Source organism: Hemicordylus capensis, chromosome 1 (genome assembly GCF_027244095.1).
Source record: "Hemicordylus capensis ecotype Gifberg chromosome 1, rHemCap1.1.pri, whole genome shotgun sequence".
In the NCBI taxonomy this organism is placed as follows: Eukaryota; Metazoa; Chordata; class Lepidosauria; order Squamata; family Cordylidae; genus Hemicordylus; species Hemicordylus capensis.
Window position 1 is genome coordinate 101,596,304 of NC_069657.1, and position 21,412 is coordinate 101,617,715.

At 40.3% G+C, this 21,412-nt stretch overlaps 1 protein-coding gene across 3 annotated transcripts in view; it reads left to right on the plus strand.

Annotated features, from left to right (window-relative positions):
* Window positions 1-21,412, plus strand: part of PRMT3 (protein arginine methyltransferase 3) — a 126,703-nt gene that overhangs the window by 67,042 nt on the left and 38,249 nt on the right. For all 3 annotated transcript variants that reach the window (XM_053272709.1, XM_053272725.1, XM_053272717.1), the window contains exon 12: window positions 8,391-8,578. In XM_053272709.1, the coding sequence (XP_053128684.1) occupies window positions 8,391-8,578 (188 nt within the window). The remainder of the gene's footprint in view (window positions 1-8,390; window positions 8,579-21,412) is intronic.

A 21,412-nucleotide genomic window follows, 5' to 3' on the forward strand; every position in this document is an offset into this window, starting at 1 on the left:
CAGATCCATTGTTGGAACAAAAGACTGCATGGAAACCTACTATTTTTAGAAGGGGAAGCCTCTATGGATTCTTGCAAAATAAAAGTAAAGTGTGCCGTCAAGTCGATTTCGACTCCTGGTGCCCACAGGGCCCTGCGGTTTTCTGTGGTAGAATATAGGAGGAGTTTACCATTGTCTCCTCCCATGCAGTATGAGATGATGCCTGTCAGCATCTTCCTATATCACTGCTGTCTGGTATAGGTGTTTCCCATAGTCTCAGAAACGTCAAGCATTTCCCTGCTGCGCCACTTAAGGTGACATAGAATCTTGTCGGTGCAGTCATAAAATAAGCAGTTTCCTAGGAAAGTCACAACCACAGATTTAAAAATCCAAATGAAAATATATATTTTTGAATATAATGAAGAGGTGACTATCATGCTGATGAGGGGATTCTCACATTACACAGAACACACCAAGAGGCTCATGTGCGTTACTATTAGTAAATAGTGTTAAATGCATATTACTTGAGCTCTGCTTTGAGTTACATGGGTTATTCAAATAGCTATTTTAAAGGGACATGCTATACTACAGTTGAGGATGGAGTGGCAGGGAGATAAGAGACAAACACCTCAGAGATCCTTAGGGGCAGCTAGACAAGAGATCTGAATGAATTCAGGTCCAGAATACACATTGAGGTCAGTAGGGAGAGCAGGGGGACAGAGGCAGACTAAGCTGGATAGAATCCAAGCAGAATTGGGGAGAAGGCAGGGTCAGGGGAGAGGTGCAGAGAGGACAGGACAGACCCAAGGAAGTTTGGGTAGAGGAAGAAGGATGGCCCACTCCAGAGAACTGCCCAAGCATGGAACAGAAGGAGAGGGAAGGGAAGGATTAAAACTGCAAAGGAGATTCTTGAAGTAAATTGACCAGCAGGGAAATGGCTTCCTTGACCATGTAGGGAAGCAGCTGCCCACTCACCTGTGCCAAGCCTATCTTGGCTGAACTTTTGCTAGAATTAGGTGGTTGCTGAGGACCAGGGAGGACCTTCTCTAAATGGAGAAGGAAGTGGCCCCCTGTGGTGTTAGAAGCCACCCCAAAGGAGGGTTGATTGGGGGTTGAAATTGCTAGGGTCTGGTGCCAAAGAACAAGAAGAACAAAAAACTTGTGCAGGTAAATTTAGTAGGGACACCCAATGGATGTCCCTGGCTGGTGGATTCCACTGGAGGCTGCTTTGTTGGACCTTCTGCCACTGCTGTCTTGGCATCCCCCCTGGGGCAAGGGGGCATTTGGTATTAAGATTATTCACCGTGAAACCTAATACTATGCCAGTCTGTTAGCTTGGTCAGATGTGCACCACCAGTTGCTAGGTATGAAGACTTGGGATACCTGGGTAAACCAAGACCACATGCAAAAATGCCTTATGTGGAATCATTGTCACTGGATCAGATTAATAGGTGAAAGTTCTAAAATTAGTGCAGTTGACCCTAATAAATCATGTCACTGCAGATTTTTGAAGGTGTGTGTATGGGTATCTGACCTTCTGTAATTTAAGTTATTATCAATTTATATGTTTAATAGAGCATGATTGGAAACAAAAATCAAAGATTTTTGTTAGTGTTTATCTAGAAACTGAGCATCTTTGGTAGCAGTAAATGTTAAATTTTCTATAGCTAATCAGTGTGTTCAGTATTTAAATATAATTAAAGGATAAGGGCAAAACTAGAAGCAGTGTTCCGCTTTCAAAACAGGGCTTTCCAACCATGTGTATATTTATATATACTTTTTTATACATGTATAAGAATGTATATCCTGCCTTTCCGCTTAAATGGTTAAATGACTCTCAACCAATTAAAACAGAAACAGTTAATAATGTAATCTATAAAACAATTATTTTTTCCAGCTGCAGCCTCTTTATCTTCTGGAAACCTGCTCCTGCAGGCCAGGGGATGGGTGCCATGGGCTGCAGCTGGGGTCTGTGGCAGAAATTGGATACCACCATTGGAGGCTCATGCAAGATGCTCCCTGGATCCTGCCCTAAGGCTGCAATCGTATGCATATTTACTGAGGAGTAAGCCTCACTGAATATAGTGGAACCTTTTTGTTAGTTAAACATGGCTAGCATTGGGCTGCCTAACACACAAATTAACATGTGGAGGATGAACAGGAAATAGGAACATGATCACCATTGGCAATGGCATCATTTGTCTAAAAAAGGTTGATTAAACCTATGATTAAAGCAAACTTACTAGCATAAAAGGAGAAAAATTCATAGTGTTGCATGTTTTTATTTTCTTCACCTGCTTTCAAGATGGTTCTTGAAGAGTTCATGAAGATTCAGTTCTTCCTAGATGGAAATTGGAAATAATCACTTGCATTGCACAGTTCAAACAAAAGCAGTGCAACTTGAATATTCATCAAATGAGGTTTGGACCATTAGTGCTCCATTTGGCTTTGAGACCTAATCCTAGCAGACAATCATAGCAGACATGCATTGGAGCAGAGTTTGTCTGCCAGTTTCACATATGGGGGTTAATAAAATGGTTTTGCTGCCAGAACACTGAGAAATTCTGGTGCATATCTGACACATTCATACATTTTGGCCCTTTCCTGTTACTTCTTAATATTTTAGTTTTTATAACTAACCTTCAGCTTCATGTCTCATGTAAGAGTTGGATATCCAAAGCCCAGTGGCACTGAAGATTGAATTAAAGCTGTAGTAGTTCAGGCTTTCATACACAAAGCCGCACATCTTCAAGGCCAAACAAATGAGGCCTATCTAAAATATGGATGTTGTAAAAGGGTAGAACGTATCTGTTAAGGTTGCCATCAGCGTGCTTTGGAATGGTTTAAGCATTTTTCATTGCCAGGAGATGCTTGATCCGAATCGGACAATAACCAGACTATTACTTACTTCTGCTAAACCTGGTAGCTGTGTTCCTGCTCTTTTTACACTTTCTTGTGTGCCGCTGGGCACTGTAATGCAGCACTGTCAATTTGGCAGGAGATGTTTGACTTGGAGTCACATTGTCCATTCTTGCACAGGGATAGTCCTGGTAATCCAGGAACAGGTCTAGGATGTAGGGAGGCAAAAACTCAAAAGTGCTATCCAATAAGTAAGCAAACTTGCCTTCCACAGCAATCATTGGAGAAAACACAATTTTCTTGTAAGATATTTTCTGGAGCCATAACACCAGAGGTTATGTGTGACAGCTGCCAGGTGTGCAAAAAGCAACTATTTATTTTACCTTTTGTTGAGATACTTCCCCACCCCCACATCTTGTCTTGCCCTTTTCCTTGCAGAACCAGTCACAGTCACTCTAGTTTTTAATTTGGTTTTCCTAAAAAGTGGGAGGGGGGAATCTGCCTCCGTTTTTATGGTTGATAAATTAAACTATTTCTGGAGATATTTTAAACCAGCATAAATGCTAATAGGAAAGAGAGATTATCCCATCATATAGACCTGGTTCAGATGATCCAGCAAACTGTGGTTTGTTTGAGTTTGAATGAGGTGTCTGTAGACATTCCCCATTCTTCTCACCTCATGCGAAATTCCTTTTGCTGAATTCCAAGACTCCTGATTTGTTAAACCTCAGTTTTCCAGTAACCTCTGACTGGGAAACTGGTTTATGTAGTCCCTGAAAACTAAGCTTGCAAGCCACAATTTGATCCTGAGTTGTAAGGAATGCTTAAAACACAGTTTAAGGGGAAGGTGAGCACATACACAGTTTGTTCTAAATGCATCCACCACTGGCTGATCTGATGTGGTCTGATCTGAACCATATTCTTGAAGCATTTTTAAACATTCATTTCAGATGTTTAATTCTGGTGTGTACAGATATGGTGTTGAAGTTTGATAAAGGAGATTCTTGATCAAAGATGCCCAATTCACTGAAACTTCATATAGGTTAATTTTATTTGGCCTACATTTTCTTCTAACAGCATGATAACTTTCTAGCTGCCTTTGTTGTTACTGTTGTTGACCAGTGTAGTGATAAGAATATTTTTAACTTTTTCCCATTTTGATTTCCACAGTCTCTTACTATCTCAGCTGTGGGTCGGACAATACCTTACTGGCCACACATTTAGGAACAGGAGACACACATCCCAAGGCCCTTCCAGTTCATCCCTTTATCACGTTGCGGGAGTTAGTTTATCCAAATGGCCCTTTTGCACTTGTTTAAATAAGTATTTGCACCACATAGAGAGAGGCCGTTCAAATGAAAAGTGCCCCATGGGATAAAGGAATATGCCAGTAGTGTGCGGGGATCCATGGAGTCCATCCTGACAGGCGTGCTCTCAACATCTCACCTTCCTAATTGCATGGACAGGCACATATCGGCGTAATCACATGGGCATTGTTAATATCAGCCCTACATTAATTAAAGATAGTACAAATTTGGCAATTCAGTTAAAGCTGGATAAGAAAACAACCTGTTCATATCATACAACCTGTATGATATAATAAAAGGCACTTAATTGTCCTTTGTACTACTTATTGATTTATGTATCATATTTTTACACTGCCTGATATGTACATCTCATACTTAATATCCAGAATGAATAGAATTTGAAACTCTGTGGTTTGTCTTAACAAATAGCATGAGAATAGTGTTCAGTTACATCAATAATATTGCTGTTACATTTGCTGTTTTTTGTTGCACCATCAGCAGATTGGAAACTTATTTTTCTTTTTGCCAGTAGGTGTCCCCTCACTTTTCAAAAACGTTTCGGGATAGTGATTTGTAGCAAAAATGACTGCTGAACAGGGTTTTTTTTTTTTTTTTTAAGTGATGTCCATCAAATCCTACATTGGATATTCAGAGTGTTTGCATTAGAATCTGGAAAGACTGTCAAGACAATCTCAGACTTTAAACATATTAGGAAAACGGTCAGAAGCCTCAACTGGGTTGACAGAGGAAATGGAGAAAGAAGAATTACTACAGATAGAATGAAATAATTATTGTTTGGTGGTGGGGATGGGAAATGAACAGAGTATGGAGCTGCTGGTGGATGATGTGGAGGAAATTGATTTTTAATTGAGAGAATAATAGTTTAGGACTAAAAGAGGGACTTCAAGATGATAACTTGATGGATTATTTAAATGTTTTACGGATGGATTGGGGAGGACTCAAGTGCATCGGGACATTTTTATCAAGTTTTCCAGTTGGGACTCCAAGATATGTCATGGACAAATTTGAAGAACAAACAGATATGGCCATTGCAGGCAGCAGGATTACCGCACTCTCAGATTTGGCATCAGCTACATTAATTAACATGAAGAGAAACAAAATTTCTGAGACATTCATGCTGCAGTGAAATGTTTACTTTGTTCTGAAAAGACTCTTTGAAACAGGAAATAGGTTAGAAACAATGTTCCCTCTAAGATGTGCACACACACACATTTTTTAATGTCCACTCAGTCAGTTTTAGATGCCACTCATGCTGAATCATGAAAAGCCCACTTTGAATGCATGTGTGTGTACACTGCCTTGATACTGCTTCCCAGAACAAAACTCATTCTGCACACCTGAAAAAATTTAGAGAGAACACTGGTTGGAAATCTCTTAGTAAAGAAAAATGTAACTCAAGGAATTTTCAAGTTCAGGTAGCTGTTAAAGCTTTAAAAGCAGTCAAAGGTAAATACCCTGGATCAGATGATATTTTAGTAGAATGGGGGAGGGAGAGAGAGAGTGTGTGTGTGTTGATGTCATTACTGCTATGATGGCATCAAAAATGATAGAATTGTTCACAAAAATGTTGATGTGTCCTCCCACATGGTCACAGGCAAAGGTTACAGGTTTGTGATATTACAAACAAGGATTCAAAGAAATTTGAATCTGATAGATTAACTCACTACTTAATTTGGATTATAAAATGTTGGCATCTATTATAGCAGACAGACTAAATCAACTGTTGAAAGAGATGGACCTTGTTATTCGCAGGGGTTCCATTCTCCACTAAAGCCGCACATAGCAAAACTGTGGATAATGAGATAGTGAGGCAATGGGAATCGGGGGTTAGGTTCCTGGAGGCTAAAAACAGCTAAACCTGAAAAAATAGGAAAAGTGCCGTATTGTGCTCTATGGGTCTGTGGCTGTCCAGCAATGCCTCCCAAAAGTTGCAATTCCACAACTTTTCCATGAAAAAATCCCTGGGTTTTTCTTTTATTTTAAGCCACAAAATGTGCTTTCTGTCAGCTTCAGCTGATTCAACAGCTGCATCCATTTCTTGAAGAGGATGACCTCAAAACAATGGTGCACCAGCTGGTAACCTCCAGGCTTGACTACTGTAATGCGCTCTATGTGGGGCTGCCTTTGTACGTAGTTTGGAAACTTCAGTTAGTTCAAAATGCAGCAGCCAGATTGTTCTCTGGGGCAACCTGGAGAGACCATTTTATGCCTGTTTTGAAACAGCTGCACTGGCTGCTGATATGTTTCTGGGCAAAATACAAAGTGCTGGTTATTATCTTTTAAAGTCCTGAACAACTTAGGTCCAGGTAACCTTAGAGAGCGCCTTCTTCTGCATGATCCCCACCGCACATTAAGGTAATCTAAGGAGGTCCGTCTCCAGTTACCGCCGGTATGTCTAGTGGCGACTCAGAGGTGGGCCTTCTCTGTAGCTGCTCCTGGGCTGTGGAATGCATGTCCCTGCAGAAATCTGTAATTTGAATTCTTTATTGGCTTTCAGGAGAGCCCTGTTTGGCCTGGCCTTCCATGGTTTTTTAATTGTTGTAAACAGTTTTAATGTAGAAACCTGGCTTTTCAGGGTTTTAAACTGTTTTGATTAATTGTTTCATGGTGTTGTATAATCTCTGTTTTAACTGTTAATTGATTTTAATGGTTTTGTTTTAATTGTAACCCCCCCGAGCCATTTTGGAAGGGCGGTATAAAAATTGAATGAATGAATGAATGAATAAAATGGATCTGTGCTGCAAAATGGTGGCCAGAAATGACCTTGGTGGTAGTTTCCGGCCACCTGGGAAATTAACCCTTTTAAAACTGTGTATTCAAAGGTCAACTGTCAGTTGCCGAACTGTGGGTGTTGGGACCCCAAGTAACGAGGTCCACCTGTATTAAAGAATATCAAATGGGATATATATCTAGTAGACAGCTGGCATGGACTGTTGAGAGGATAGTAAACTGTTATGCATTACTGCAAAAGCAGCAAGAGCTTACTCATTTTTATTTTGTCAGTCGGCTAGAGTGATTCAACACCTAACTAGGCAAAGGTGCATCTTTTAAAGTAGTGGCACTCTTATAATTAGCTGGAGGAGAGCCGCTGTCTATTGCTTGTGTCTTCTTTCTATTTTTAGCCTAGTTTCTAAAGGGAAGAAGCTTATCAAAGGACCATGCCAATGACTGTCTCCCTCTAATAACTTTTGTGTTTAGTCAGATGCCAGATTTGTAACATAATTGGGGAGTTTTAGGACACCCCAGTAGTATTTTTTACTGATCCACCATCTTGTTTCAAGATGGCGGCTTGAAAGGGGGTCCTAGGTAAGAGTCACCTTATTAAAAGTAGGTTCCATTAATTCTACTTAGAACTATGTGTTTAGATTGTGAACTGTTTAGGAATAGGGAACAGTTTTCTCATACATTTTGCTATGTAAACCACTTTGAAAATGTGTTTGTTTGAAAGACAGAATGTAAACATTTTAGCCATCCTGAGTTGTATGTTGTTTAATCACCCCATCTTTAACTCTAGCAGGTCTCTTTTGATACATAGAATAGGGATGTGCATGAACTGTGGTTCAAGCACTTTTTGCGCAGGGAGACCAGGAACTTTAAGAAAAAGGCAGAGCAAGTTGTTACCTACTCTTCACCACCCCATGCAGCTTCCTGCTGGGGTGGCACACATCCCTAGAAGCCTGCTATAGATGTGTGCCTCTCCAGCAGGAAGTTGCACAGGACAGCAGAAAACAGGTAAGGGCCTGCTCTCCTTTTTCTTAAAGTTCCTGGTCCCCCTATGCAAAAAGTGCTTGAACCACAGTTCAGGCAAATCCCTATTCTTTGTATCAAAAGAGACCTGCTAGAATTAAACGTGGGGTGAAAAATTGCTCGAACCATGGTTTGTGCACATCTCTAACGTGGGACATTTTTCTTTTGATATGTGAAATATGTCTTTCTCTCTCTCTTGGTTCAATTATATAATTTAACATATCCAATATATTCTTCTGGACATAGCCAAGATTAATTTCTAAAATAGAGTTAGAACTTCAGTGCTCACTCATCTTTATTGCACTTCACTACGTTTTAGTCCTAGAAGATCTTACTTCAAAACACAGTTGCAGAATGATTGCATTTGAAAACCTTATTTTTGTGGTGTCCACACAATATCTAAGCTAGCTCTTGCTTTGTTTTGTAAAATGTATGTAGTGCTCCACTTTCCTTATTAAATAATTTATCTATTTTCAGTGTATCCTGACATCTGCACCATTAGCCTGGTGGCTATAGGCGACCTCAAGAAACATGCAGAGAGACTAGCTTTTTGGGATAATGTGTATGGCTTCAACATGTCCTGCATGAAGAAGGCTGTAATACCAGAAGCTGTTGTGGAAGTGCTAGATCCAAATTCACTTATATCTGAATCTTGTATCATCAAGGTACTGTAACAATTTAATTCTAGAACAGTAAAAACTAAGCAACCAGCATTTTAAAAAACAATTTAGCCCAGGGGTCCATAAACCAATATTTTAGAATTTGGACCTGACTACTATTTGGATTTTGGTATAATGGATTTTTCCTATTTTTTTCTCCCTCTTTTCCTCCCCTCCCTCCCACAAAAAAACCCCTCAGTGAATTAGGAAAAAATTAAGGAGGTACAATGGCTATTTACTCAGCATGTATTCATTGTAGATGTTCTACAATGATATCAATGCTAATGTGCAATTCTTTTTGTTGGGCTTACTTAGGGCACATTTTATGATCCAATAACTGTCTAAAATGATTTAAATTGTTTTTCCTGTTTCACTTCGTGCAAATCTTCTCCTTGCCCCTCTCTTCAGTATACATTTCCTATATTTGATCTGCTGTTAACTTTTATGAAATACCTTTCATGTTGTGTTGCTTGCATATTAACTGTTGTGGACCAAATCTGAACTAAAATAGTAACAGTATAAACAAATTTCTCTAGTAAGAACTAATCTGCCTACTTCACTTTCACTGTCCCTACAAGTAGTCTAAATTTTGTCCAAATTGGGTAGGTAGTCCACAAGTTGGACCTCTTGCACCTCAAATTTTGGAGAGCCAGCATAGTGTAGTGGTTAGAGTGCTAGACTAGGACTGGGGAGACCCAAGTTCAAATCCCCATTCAGCCATGATACTATCTGGGTGACTTTGGGCCAGTCACTTCTCTCTCAGCCTATCCTACTTCACAGGGTTGTTGTGAGGAGAAACTCAAGTATGTAGTACACCGCTCTGGGCTCCTTGGAGGAAGAACGGGATATAAATGTAATAATAATAATAATGTTCACACGTCCACCATCTTGGATTGGGGTGGATGATATCATTGCAGGTGGATGACATTATTGAGATGTCCCTTTATGCCACTCACTACAACTGTACCAAATTTGGTTCAAATTGGTTAGCCTTCTTGCACCTCAAAAATGTATGCATCCACAATCTTTAATAGGGGTGGATGACATCATCACAAACTATGCCATTGAGGTGTCCCTGTGCTTGACTCACCAGAACTGTATGTAATTTGGTTCAAGTTGGTTAGACAGTCCACAAGTTAGCCCCCTTGAACCTCAAACAGTCACATGTCCACCATTTTGGATTTGGTATAGATGACATCATCAGAAACACTGCCATTGGGGCATCTCTATGTGACCCTACAGCTCTAGCAAATTTGGTTCAAATCAGTTAGGCAGTTCACAAGTTAGCCCACGGAATGCTGGGTGATCTCATAAGCCTTCTGAAAAGTAAATAGGCTAAAAAAGATTGCCAGCTAGCACCACCCCCACCCCCAATGTATGTATGCATGTTTGTTTTTGTTTTAAATGTAGGTGAAGGTTCAGAAACTTGTTTTTAATACAATTCATAACATAGATAAATCTAACAACTCAAAGAACCAAACACGTGGTGTTGCCCTTCATATTCTGTATGTGCACCTTAGAAAGCTCATTTGATGGACATGGTCATACCAAGCAGGGGGGACCTGGGAGATTTGAGCACCACCCTTTGTGCATGTAAACAGTTGCAAGGAGGCTGTGAATAATGGACTTGGCATGCACTGAGCCTTTAGAATATAAGAACATGAGAGCAGACTTCCTGGATCAGGCCCAAGGCCCATCTAGTCCAGCATCCTATTTCACACATTGGTCAATCAGATGCCTCTGGAAGCATACAGACTGGAGTTGAGGGCATGCCCTCTCTCCTGCTGTTACTCCTCTGCAACTGGTATTCAGAGACACCTCTGATGCAGGAGGGGGCCTATAGCCCTCCGAATAATAGTCGTTGATAGACCTCTCCTCCATGAAGTTATCCAAACCCTTATTAAAACCATCCAGGTTGTTGGCTGTTGCCACATCTTATGACAGAGAATTCCACAAGTTGATTCTGGTTCAGGAACAGGTATATGCTCAGTATCCTTTGCCGTGAAGATAGATGCAAAGAACCCATTTAGCTTCTCTGCAACCTCCATATCCTCCTTAATAATCCCTTTCACTCCTTCATTGTCTAGCAGTCCAACTGTCTCCCTGGCAGGTTTCCTGCTTCTGATGTATTACCATCAGAAGTGCTGATGGTAATACATTACCCTTACCATCAAGTGCTGCTGCCCTGTGGCACAGCCTCCTCACAGCTGTTTTCATGCGCACAGAGGCACAGGTGGTGCTCAAGCCTCATGCATCCCTTGTGCAGTTTGTAAGCCTGGTTTTATTTATATAACATGTTGTATTGCAAAAACATGCACATTTAGTAATCTTGCTGGGGTGGTTCACTGGTCTGTGGTTGAGGTAGTTTTTGAACCCATTTTTATCTGGATAAAAATAGGCCACACTTCTCTCAGAATGAAAGAGTCACTATTTTAAGTTTAAATCTGATTTATTTTCAGATGAATATTTTACTCAAAATATTGTAAACCCCCAAAGCCTCTCTAATTTTTTTCATCCCTGTGCAGAATGAGTTTTGTTCTGGGCAAGAGTATCAAAGCAGTGTGTGTGCACGTGCATTCAGAGTGGGAGCTTCTTGATTAAACCTGAGCGGTCTCTAAAATTAACTGAGCAGACTTCAAAAAACTTGTGAGTGCAGGCATGTGCGCACACCTTAGAGGGAGCAACGCTTTAGATTCTTTGTTTCTGGAAAAATCAAAGACTAGTACAGACTTGCAATGCATCTCCCAGTTTAGGAAAAATGACAAGCTTCTGTCATGGTCATGGCTTCTATGATATACTGCAGTATATATTATAAAAGCATCAGAGAATTTTTAAAAATGCTAGACTAGACAGAATTTGCAAATAATGTTTACATTTCAAACATATCTCTTTTCCTTTTCAACACAAGAAAAAGTAATGACTTGACCCAAAGTGTCATTATGAATAAACATCTGTGAAACTGATTACTTTGTTTGTTTGACACTTTTGTATACCGCCCAAACTCAAGTCTCTGGGTGGTTTACAACAATGATATTTAAAATATCCAGGGAATTATAGAAATGTACATAGTGGTGCAGGGGCGAAATGACTTGACTAGCAAGCCAGAGGTTGCCAGTTCGAATCCCCGCTGGTATGTTTCCCAGAATATGGGAAACACCTATATGGGGCACCAGAGATATAGGAAGATGCTGAAAAGCATCATTTCATACTGCACGGGAGATGGCAATGGTAAACTCCTCCTGTATTCTACCAAAGACAACCACGGGGCTCAGTGGTCGCCAGGAGTCGACACTGACTTGTTGGCACACTTTACATAGTTAATCAAAACTTGAGAATTCTTGCTTCTGAATCAGGTGTTTGGTAACGTGAATAATGCCTGTGTCCTGTGCTGTGGCTTTGTAAATCTGACAATTTATATGTAAGATTGAGTTGTATCTATTTGATTTGTGCATATTTCCAAGAGTCAAGCAATTGCTGATTATAATTATATATTCAGTTTACAGTTGTGTAATTGTGGGGTTAGAACTTGTATATCAACTCTTAGACAGTCTAACTACCTTAAACATCTTTAAAATATACTTGGCCAATCTTTTCTTGAAATAATCCAAGGAATAAGGCTTGAGACTCTGTAAACTGTTCATTCCATTGTTCAACTCTTCCTTTAGTTAATGTTCTTCCTGACATTTAATATCAGTCAAGCTGTGTTGATGAAACTGCCCCAGGCTGATTGGTAAACATCCCAAAAATTGTGTTTGGGTTTTGTGTTGGGGAGTTAGCTCTGGGTAGGACAGTTCCATATCAGATTAAATTTACACAAAGTTGTGAACCCAAAGTTGTGAGCAACAAGGTTGAAGTTTCAAAAATCAAAAGAAGGGTTTATTGAAGAGAGGGGTTCAGCGGAAGGAAATGTGTGGTTAAAGCAATCCAACTGCAAAGAGATATTTTAGTCCTAATTGTATTAATTCCCAGGTAGGCTAGAGAAAGAGACTTCAGAGAGGAGGCAGCTGGATTTAAGAAAGAGAAGCAGGGATAGAGATGGGCCCAGAGAGGGGCAAACATTGATATTACCTAAACTTCTACTTGTGCAGGAACCTCAGGGCTCGCTGAACAACTGAGGAACCTCGTTCTTGAGGGATAGCTTGGTCAGAAGCAGGGGTGAGAAGACCAGAGGGGCACAGTAAATAGAGAAGGCATGGGGATGCCTTCTTTGTGGAAACAGCTTCTTGTGTTAGCACAAAAAACTGGGCAGATTGGGTTCGGCCAAATAACCAATCTGGAAATTTGCACGAAAAGCTGGACACAACCTGGTGTGATGTTGTGTGAGCAGCAGATCACCCAAGCTGCTGGTAGCTCCAAGGTGTGTGTGGGTTGCAAAGGAGCACACTGTATCATGGAAGTGGGATTTGATATTCCCAAGGACATGTCCTGGGGCAACATTCCAATCAACCTTTTTTCTTGACTAGAGTTGTTCTAGGAAATCTCAAAAGATCCCATTGTTGGTTTCTGCCATGCTGCACTACAGCACAATGAGTGAATAGGATTATGCAAATAGAGTGCCTGAATGTGCAAACATGGGAATTATCTTCAGTTGGAAACACCTAGTGAACTAATCAACATTTTAATGGATACATTTCTGGGTTCTGATTGCCCACTCCAGCCTTTTTTATTTTTTATAAGGAGGTAATGCGTGTTTGCAGAGCTGTATCTGACTTCCCTGCTGAGATAATTGGCTTTTAGCTTGTTTGAGGCACCCATGGAGTGGAAGTAAACCCAAGGAAGGTCAATCTTACAGAGAGACCTTGAACAGAGAGTTAACTGTTGCAAGTTAACTTTGGGAGTCTACCCAGGTATACCAGCCTGGGAAGGCGCGAGGAAAGGTCCCTTTCAATTTGGCCCTTCTGTAGCTGCTAAATCTAGGGGTAACTGCCTACTGACTGACCTTTCCCCAGTATGCCAACAAACAGAGAGCTCATGGTGCTGTGGGGCTCCTGAGCATGTCAGAAGTGAGACCCATTCACCTGCAGTCCCAAACATAAGCAGAGAGGCTTCTGGGAGCCTGCAGAAAAAGCAGAGCTAGCAACAGCTCCCTATAATTTAAATGATTGTTTCATGTCCTTTCCTGAGTGAGTAGAGTGAATTCTCTCCATTGGCTGACATCTTGATTAATGCAGCATGGAAGCACCAGGATGCATGTCTGTGCTGTAGAGAGCTTCCCCACTACTGCTGTGCTAATGTACACAGCAGAAGAAAGCAAAATTTGAGTATTTGCTTTGCCTCCAGGAGTGTCTTGTCTCACCCAAACATATGTCTTAAGTATTGCATATAACTCACATATTTTCAGGTGGCCAAGGCATTTCCGGAGGCAGAGCAGATAATAGTCATAACCCGACAAGTAATCTGTGGTGAATGCATATGTATCTGTTTTGCTACGTATGCATGATGTAGGAACCATGGTGTAGGAGCACCTTTCTTATGAGGCAAGGCTACAGCACCAGGGGTTTTTTAGTTTAGAAAAAAGATGACTGCGAGGAGACATGATAGAGGTCTATAAAATCATGCATGGTGTTGAAAAAGTGGATAGAGAGAAATTCTTCTTCCTCTCCCATAACACTGGAACCAGGGGTCATCCCATTAAATTGATTGCCAGGAAATCTAGGACCAACAAACAAAAAGTACTTATTCACACAACGCATAATCCACTTGTGGAATTCTCTGCCACAAGATGTGGTGACAGCCAACAACATGGATAGCTTTAAGAGGGGTTTGGATAACTTCATGGTCTATCATCGGCTGCTAGTTGGGAGGGCTAAAGGCCACCTCCAGCCTCAAAGGCAGGATGCCTGAGTACCAGTTGCAGGGGAGTAACAGCAGGTGAGGGGGCATGCCCTCAACTCCTGCCTGTGGCTTCCAGCGGCATCTGGTGGGCCACTGTGCGAAACAGGATGCTGGACTAGATGGGCCTTGGGCCTGATCCAGCAGGGCTGGTCTTATGGTCTTAACCAGCTACTAATTGTGGCATCCCTCTATATGCAGCTTCCTAAATGGAAGTGGTATTTCTGTAGACAGTATATCTATGAATATATCTATATAGTATATCTATCTCCCTTACAGGATCCCTGTGAGAAAATTTTCTTTTATTGATTGTGTGTACTTTAGGCTGGGGATGTGGGATAGAGTGGGGATTCTGTTGGTGTACCTCCCACCCTGCTGCCTAACAGACTTTTTAACTGAGCTGATGGACCTGGTCATTGACTTGGTCTTGGAGTCACTCAGGCTTTTGGTGCTGGGTGATTTTCAATGTCCACTTTGGGACTGGCTTGTCTAGTGCTGCTCAGGAGTTCATAGCGACCATCACAACTATGGCCCTATCCCATTTAGTCCTAGGACCTATGCATGTTGCGGGTCACACATGGGTGGAGTCTCCTGTAGTCTAGCCATTGTCATGGATGGACCACTTCCTGGTTGGTCTCACAGTCTGACCCCTGCGGAGGGTGGACCTATTAGAATGTTCTGCCCGAGAAGGCTGTTGGATCCAGTAGGATTCCAAAGGGCCTTGGAGAGTTTTGGAGTTGCTTCTGCTGGTGATTCTCTCAATGCCGTAGTGGTGGACATGGAAAAGAGAACTTACCTGGTTAGTAGACACAATCACTCCTAAGTGTCCTTTCCAACTTGCTTCAAAATTAGCCCCATGGTATATGGAAGACCTGCGGGAGCTGAAGAGACTGGAGCAAACATGGAGTACTCAGTTATAATTCTATAAGACATAGCATATAGCCCATCTGAAGGCATATGCTATGGCAATACATGCAGCAAGGAAGCGATCTTATTCTACACATATTTCATCGGCAAGTCCTGATCCAGCAGAGCTGTTCCGAATTGTTAGGGGTTTAACTCAAACCCCTTCTGTTTTATATCTGTTTCTGGAAACAATGTCACTGTGACATGAGATTTTGCAAGATTAGATTTGGATCAGTTTCAGTTTGTGACTCCTGAGGATATGAAAAAGCTGCTTAGAGCAGTATGGCCTACTACCTGTTCTTTGGATCCTTGCCCAACATGGCTAATTTCATCTTGCACAGAGTGTGACTCTGCTGGTTCTTTTGGATCTCTTGTCGACTTTCGACACCATGGTATCTTTCTGGATCGCCTAGGAGATTTGGAGATAGCACTGTTTTACTGTGGTTCTGCTTCCTATGTCTCGGGTAGATCTCTTAACCCGCTTTTCCAGTGATCGTGGGAATAGCCTCGGAGTGTGACTCTGCTGGTGTCTCCGCAGATTTTGCTACTATCAACCATAGTATCCTTCTGGAACGTCTTAGGAGGTTGGGGGTGGGAGGCACTGCTCTACAGTGATACCTCTCCTACCTCTCGAGCAGATTCCAGATAGTGTCCCTTGGAGACCATTGCTCTTTAGAATGTGAACTTTCATATGGTGTCCCTCAGGGCTCCATATTGTCTCCAGTGTTTTTAACATCTACATGAAACTGCTGGGAGAGATCATCAGGAGATTTAGTGCAGGGTGTTATTGGTATGCTGATGACACCCAGATCTATTCTTCCATGTCAATGGCATCAGGAGAAGGCATAACTTTTCTAAATGCTTGCCTGGAGATTGTGATGGGCTGGATGAGGGATAACAAACTGAGACTGAATCCAGAAGGAGATACTTATTGTGTGGGGTCAGAACTTGGGAGACTATTTTGATTTGCTGGTTCTGTATGGGATTACACTTCCCCAGAAGGAACAGATATGCTGTCTTGGTGTGTTTCTGAATCCTAACTCCTCCCTGGTGTCCCAGGTTGAGGTGGTGGCCAGAGGTGCTTTTTATCAGCTTCGGCTGATACACTAGCTGCTTCCATTTCTCAAAATAAACAACCTCAGAACAGTGGTTCTGGTAACAGAGCTGGTAGCCTCCAGACCTGAGTACTACAATGCACTCTATGTGGTGCTGCCTTTGTACGTAGTCTGGAAACTGCAGTTGCAGGGCCTGCTCAAGTCATTGGCCAGATTGGCCTTGACAAGGGGCATCAAGGATTATTGGGCATCAAAAAGAACCAAGCAGACCTCCATCATCTCACTCCACAAAGTCTAACAGACCCTTCCTTCACCAAGTCCCTAATCTTATCTGACACAGAAGATAGGGCCACTTTGCATCTCACCACCCAGACAGGAGGAAATTAGAATATTTTTTGAACTAGGACAGGTGTGAGCTCTCACCCTCCCTCATGGCTTTAAAGCTGGAGGACAATGGCCTGGCCACTGTTCACCCTTTTCCACTTGCGAATGGGTGTTCCACTGGGAGAAGCTATAGAGATTAATGCTCTCTCAGCCAAAGACCTGCCTACTGATAGACTAAGGCTCAGTGCTAGTCAGTTAGTAAATGCTTTTTGTATTTTCTTTTGAATTCCTGTGTGCCTATCTTTACTTCCAGTTTCAACCTACTTTCTCCCAGTTCCTTATTCTGTGTGAAACCCTTGTTTCTTAATAAAGTTTAGATATTTAGAAGTGGCTTCAGTCTGATTTAACAGGTTCTGGAGGGTTACTTGCAAAACTCTTCCCCATGTGCCTCGTAAGATCATTCATTACTGTTGAGTTGTTTTCTAGAGCTGGGCTCTGTGGACTCTGGCGGTACAGTGCCTGTAAGTCCCAAGCCGGAGAGTTCTAGGTTGTTGAAACCTGGTCAATGGCTTCAGCAAGTCTTCAACTGCGTGAACAAGTCTTCAGCTAGTGGCAGCCTACCTTGAAGGAGCGGTGTGCTCCTAGATTTGGGATCAGAGTCCAGGAAAAGCATGGAGTCACCCCTGTTTTATCACAAAATAAATACAGAGATGAATGTAATTGCTGTTTGCTTTTAGTCAGGGTATTAGGAGTCAGTTTGGAGGATTCAGTAAGGTGCAGTTCCCCGCTGGGGCCCTTCCTGAGCAAGCCACCCCATCAGCTAGCCAGACCCCAGAAGCAGCCCCAAGCTCAAATGAATTTAACAACCCCCAACAAGACTTCCTTGTGGGTGTTCGCATCACAGATTCAGATGCTATTCCTGCTGAGCATCAGGAAAGCATAATTATAAATGGGAAGGTGAAAAGGGGATGGAGAGACTCTGGCACTGACATTACCTCGGTGCACGAAAGCCTTGTAAGACCAGAGATCATTGTGCCTGAGAGAAGTTGGGCAGTTAAATGCTTTGTTTGTTTGTTTTAATAATAAGCAATTTTTATTAAGAAATAGACCAAAGACGACAAAGACAAATCACCATAAAAACGATTTAAAACCAATCATTTTTCATGATGAAAAACCATTTTTCTAATTACATCAGTAAAGAAAAAGTATCTAGAACAAGATAAAGCAAAAGAAATTCAGACTCTTAGAATTACAAAATCTAATCTGATCAGCTTCTTGTAAGTTACATATCAAAAACACTATAAGTCAGATCCAGAAAATGGGAACAAAGTTTGACCATGACGGATATTGTAATTTATAAAAGGTTCCCAAACAGACATGAATGATTCAGTAGACATGCCATGCACATAAGCCGAAACTTTCGAAATTGAAGCATAATCCCACACTTTTAAAAACCAATCGTTTAAGGAAGGGATTTTCAAAATACACCAATTAGATGCATATATAATCCTAGCCACTGTAATCATATATAAACAATTTGTTTGATTTGGCAGGAATAAATGATTCTTTCTCCAAGAAATATTGGAAATGTAATTCACATTCAGGTTCATTCTACCATATGTGGTGGAGTTGCAATAAAGCTCAACAGTTTTGGAAACAAATTCATATGAAAATTGAACAAATCTTAGAAGTTAAGATGCCCTTTCTTCCAGAAATTTTTCTTTTAAGTATGATAAAACCTTATATTTTGTTCATAGTCAAAGGAGTTATATACCACCTGAAGAACATCTTATACCAATTTTCCCTTAGATTGTTACACAAAGTAAATTTCACATTCTTTTTCCATTAGTATTCCCAATCAGAGAGATAGATCGATCTATTAAAGTTCTGCATCCATTTTATCATACATTCTTTTATCTGCTCAGTCTGTTTCATACTTCAGTAATAGCTTATAAATTCTGCCTAATAAATGATCAGTGTTTTGCGTGATTAATTCTTCAGATTCAGTCACATCTCTAAGTTTCCCACCCTGTAACTGTAACTCTTTCTGAACTATTGAGCTGATCTGAGCTTGTTGAAACCAGGATGCTTGTTGAGTTGTTTGCCCGGAAGAAACTGATTTGTCCAGAGCTAAATATTGGGCCAAACTTTGTAAGGAGTATAGATTGCCTCGCCAAAAGTTATACTTAGAAGAAAATTTTTCTTCATGGAAATAAACATTCAGAATTGAGGCCAAAGTTGATAATCTAGGATTTATTCTTTTCTGTTATTTATCCCAGACATAAAAAGACTATGTTGAATAGTATGTTGTTGTATCTCCAGATCTTTCATCGAACCAGAAATCCATAAGTAATTATGCAAACCTCTAGTAAGACCAAGTTCCTCCATTTGAGTAAAACTTCCATAAGGGGATAAAATCCAATTCAAAATCCAAGTCAAGCTACTAGCATGATAATAAAGTTTCAAGTTAGGAACTCCAAGACCACCTCTTTCTTTGGAATCTTGCATCACCTTAAATCTAATCCTGGGGTTTTTGTAATTCCAAATGAATGAATTGAGCTGACTCTGCCATTTATTCAATATCTTATCGTCTATCTTTATAGGGATCATTTGAAAAAGAAAGTTCATCTTAGGTAATACGTTCATTTTTACTGCAGAGATTCTCCCAAGCCAAGATAGGGTCAGCTTCTTCCATCTGTCTAGATCAGCCATAATTGATTTCCAAATTGGAACATAGTTATTCTTAAACAGATCTTTATTGCTCCTCGTAAGATTAATCCCCAAATATTTTATTGGCTTCTTCGTTACTTGTAATCTTAAAACTTTAGAAAAGTATTCTATCTCTTCTTCTGAAAGATTCCATGTCATGATCTGAGTTTTATCTCTGTTAATCTTATAGCCAGAAACTGAGCCATACTAATGTATCTGTGTCATTAATGTATCCAAAGAGTCTTTGACTTGCGTGACAGAAAGTAATACATCATGAGCATATAGTTTTATTTTATGTTCACAATCCCCTATTTTGATACCTTGAATCCGCTGTTCTTGTCTAATTTTCACTGCCAGAGGTTCAAGAGCAAGTATAAAGTGGAAAACCTTGTCTAGTACCTTTATTGATTATGCATTTTGAAGACAAGGACCCATTAACAATAATTTTTGCTGATTGCCATTGATATATACTACGAATCCAGGATAAAAAATGAGGGCCACAGTTCATTTTCTCCAACACTGAGAACAGGAAAGGCCATTCCAAATTGTCAAAAGGCTTTTTCGGCATCTAGAAAAATCATAGCTGCTTTTGTACAAGTCATGGTTACTTTATCAATTGCATTCAAAACATATCTTATATTATCTTTCATAAGTCTTTTAGGGATAAATCCGGATTGGTCAGTATGGACTATTTCAGACAGGAAATTTCTTAATCTCGCTGCCAAGATTGAAGTCAAAATTTTGTAATCCACATTTAAAAGGGATATAGGTCTGTATGATTCTGGTCATGTTAGGTCTTTCCCTTCTTTATGAATTAATGAAATGAATGCTTCTTGCCAAGAAACCGGTAAAGTGTAATGAGATAATATAGCATTCATTACTTCTGTTAAAGTTCCAACTAATTTGTCCTGAAACGTTTTGTAGTACAATGAAGATAATCCATCTGAACCCGGTGAGTTATTTTAAAGATTTTTTATTGCCTCCCTGGTTTCATCCCTAGAAATAGGTTTATTTAAACAGCAGCTCTGTTCTTCTGAGAATGACTTCAATTGTATTTCCTCTAAAAATTGTTTAATTTTCTCAGGATCTTTCTTGTCGTCTTTATATAGTTTGGAGTAATACTGTACAAATTGTTCAGACATTTCTTGATTTGACATAACAAATTCCTTGCCATTCCAGACTGATGTTATAATTCTCTTTTCCTGTTCTTTTCTTAACTGATATGCTAACAATTTATCTGGCTTATTACCTTTCTCAAAATATCTCTGTTTCACATAAGTCATGTTCCTAAATTTCTCTTTGGATTTTATAAGATCCATCTGCTTACGAAGTTCTCTAATGTTTTGCCAAATATCTTGGGAATTATTAATCTTGTGAAGAGCTTCTAAACGGGATAATTCATTAACTATCCAATCTTTTTGTATTGGTAATTCTTTCTTCCTTTTGGAAGATTCAAAAATAAAGATTCCTCTCATAAAAGCCTTATTGGAGTCCCAAATGGAAAAAATAGAAACATCAGGTGTCTATTTCTTTGGAAGAAATGTACCAGTTCATCATTGCATTTCAAAAGAATTTTCTCTTATTGTAAAAGAAAATTATTCAATCTCCATCTCTTCTGTCCGGTGTTCAAGTATTGGAATTTTAATATCAGTGGGTTATGGTCAGCATATGTTAAAGGCGCGATTTCAATGTCATATATTCTAGATAACAATGACTTTGAGACCATACACATGTCAATTCTAGAGTCTGTTTGATGAGGTTGAGGGGGGAAAGTGAAATCTCTCTCCAATGGGTGTTTATTTCTCCATGCATCTTCAGTCAATAAAATTCTCATATAGTCCAATACATTCTTAGGCAACTTTCCAGAATTCTTATGTTGAGCCGACTTGTCCATTAATGGGGAAAGAACAGCATTCCAATCACCTGAGACTAACAGTTTCCCTTCCGCGGTGTCCAACAAAAGCTGACAGAATTTTTGATAAAATTGGGCTTTATTATAATTTGGAGCATAAAT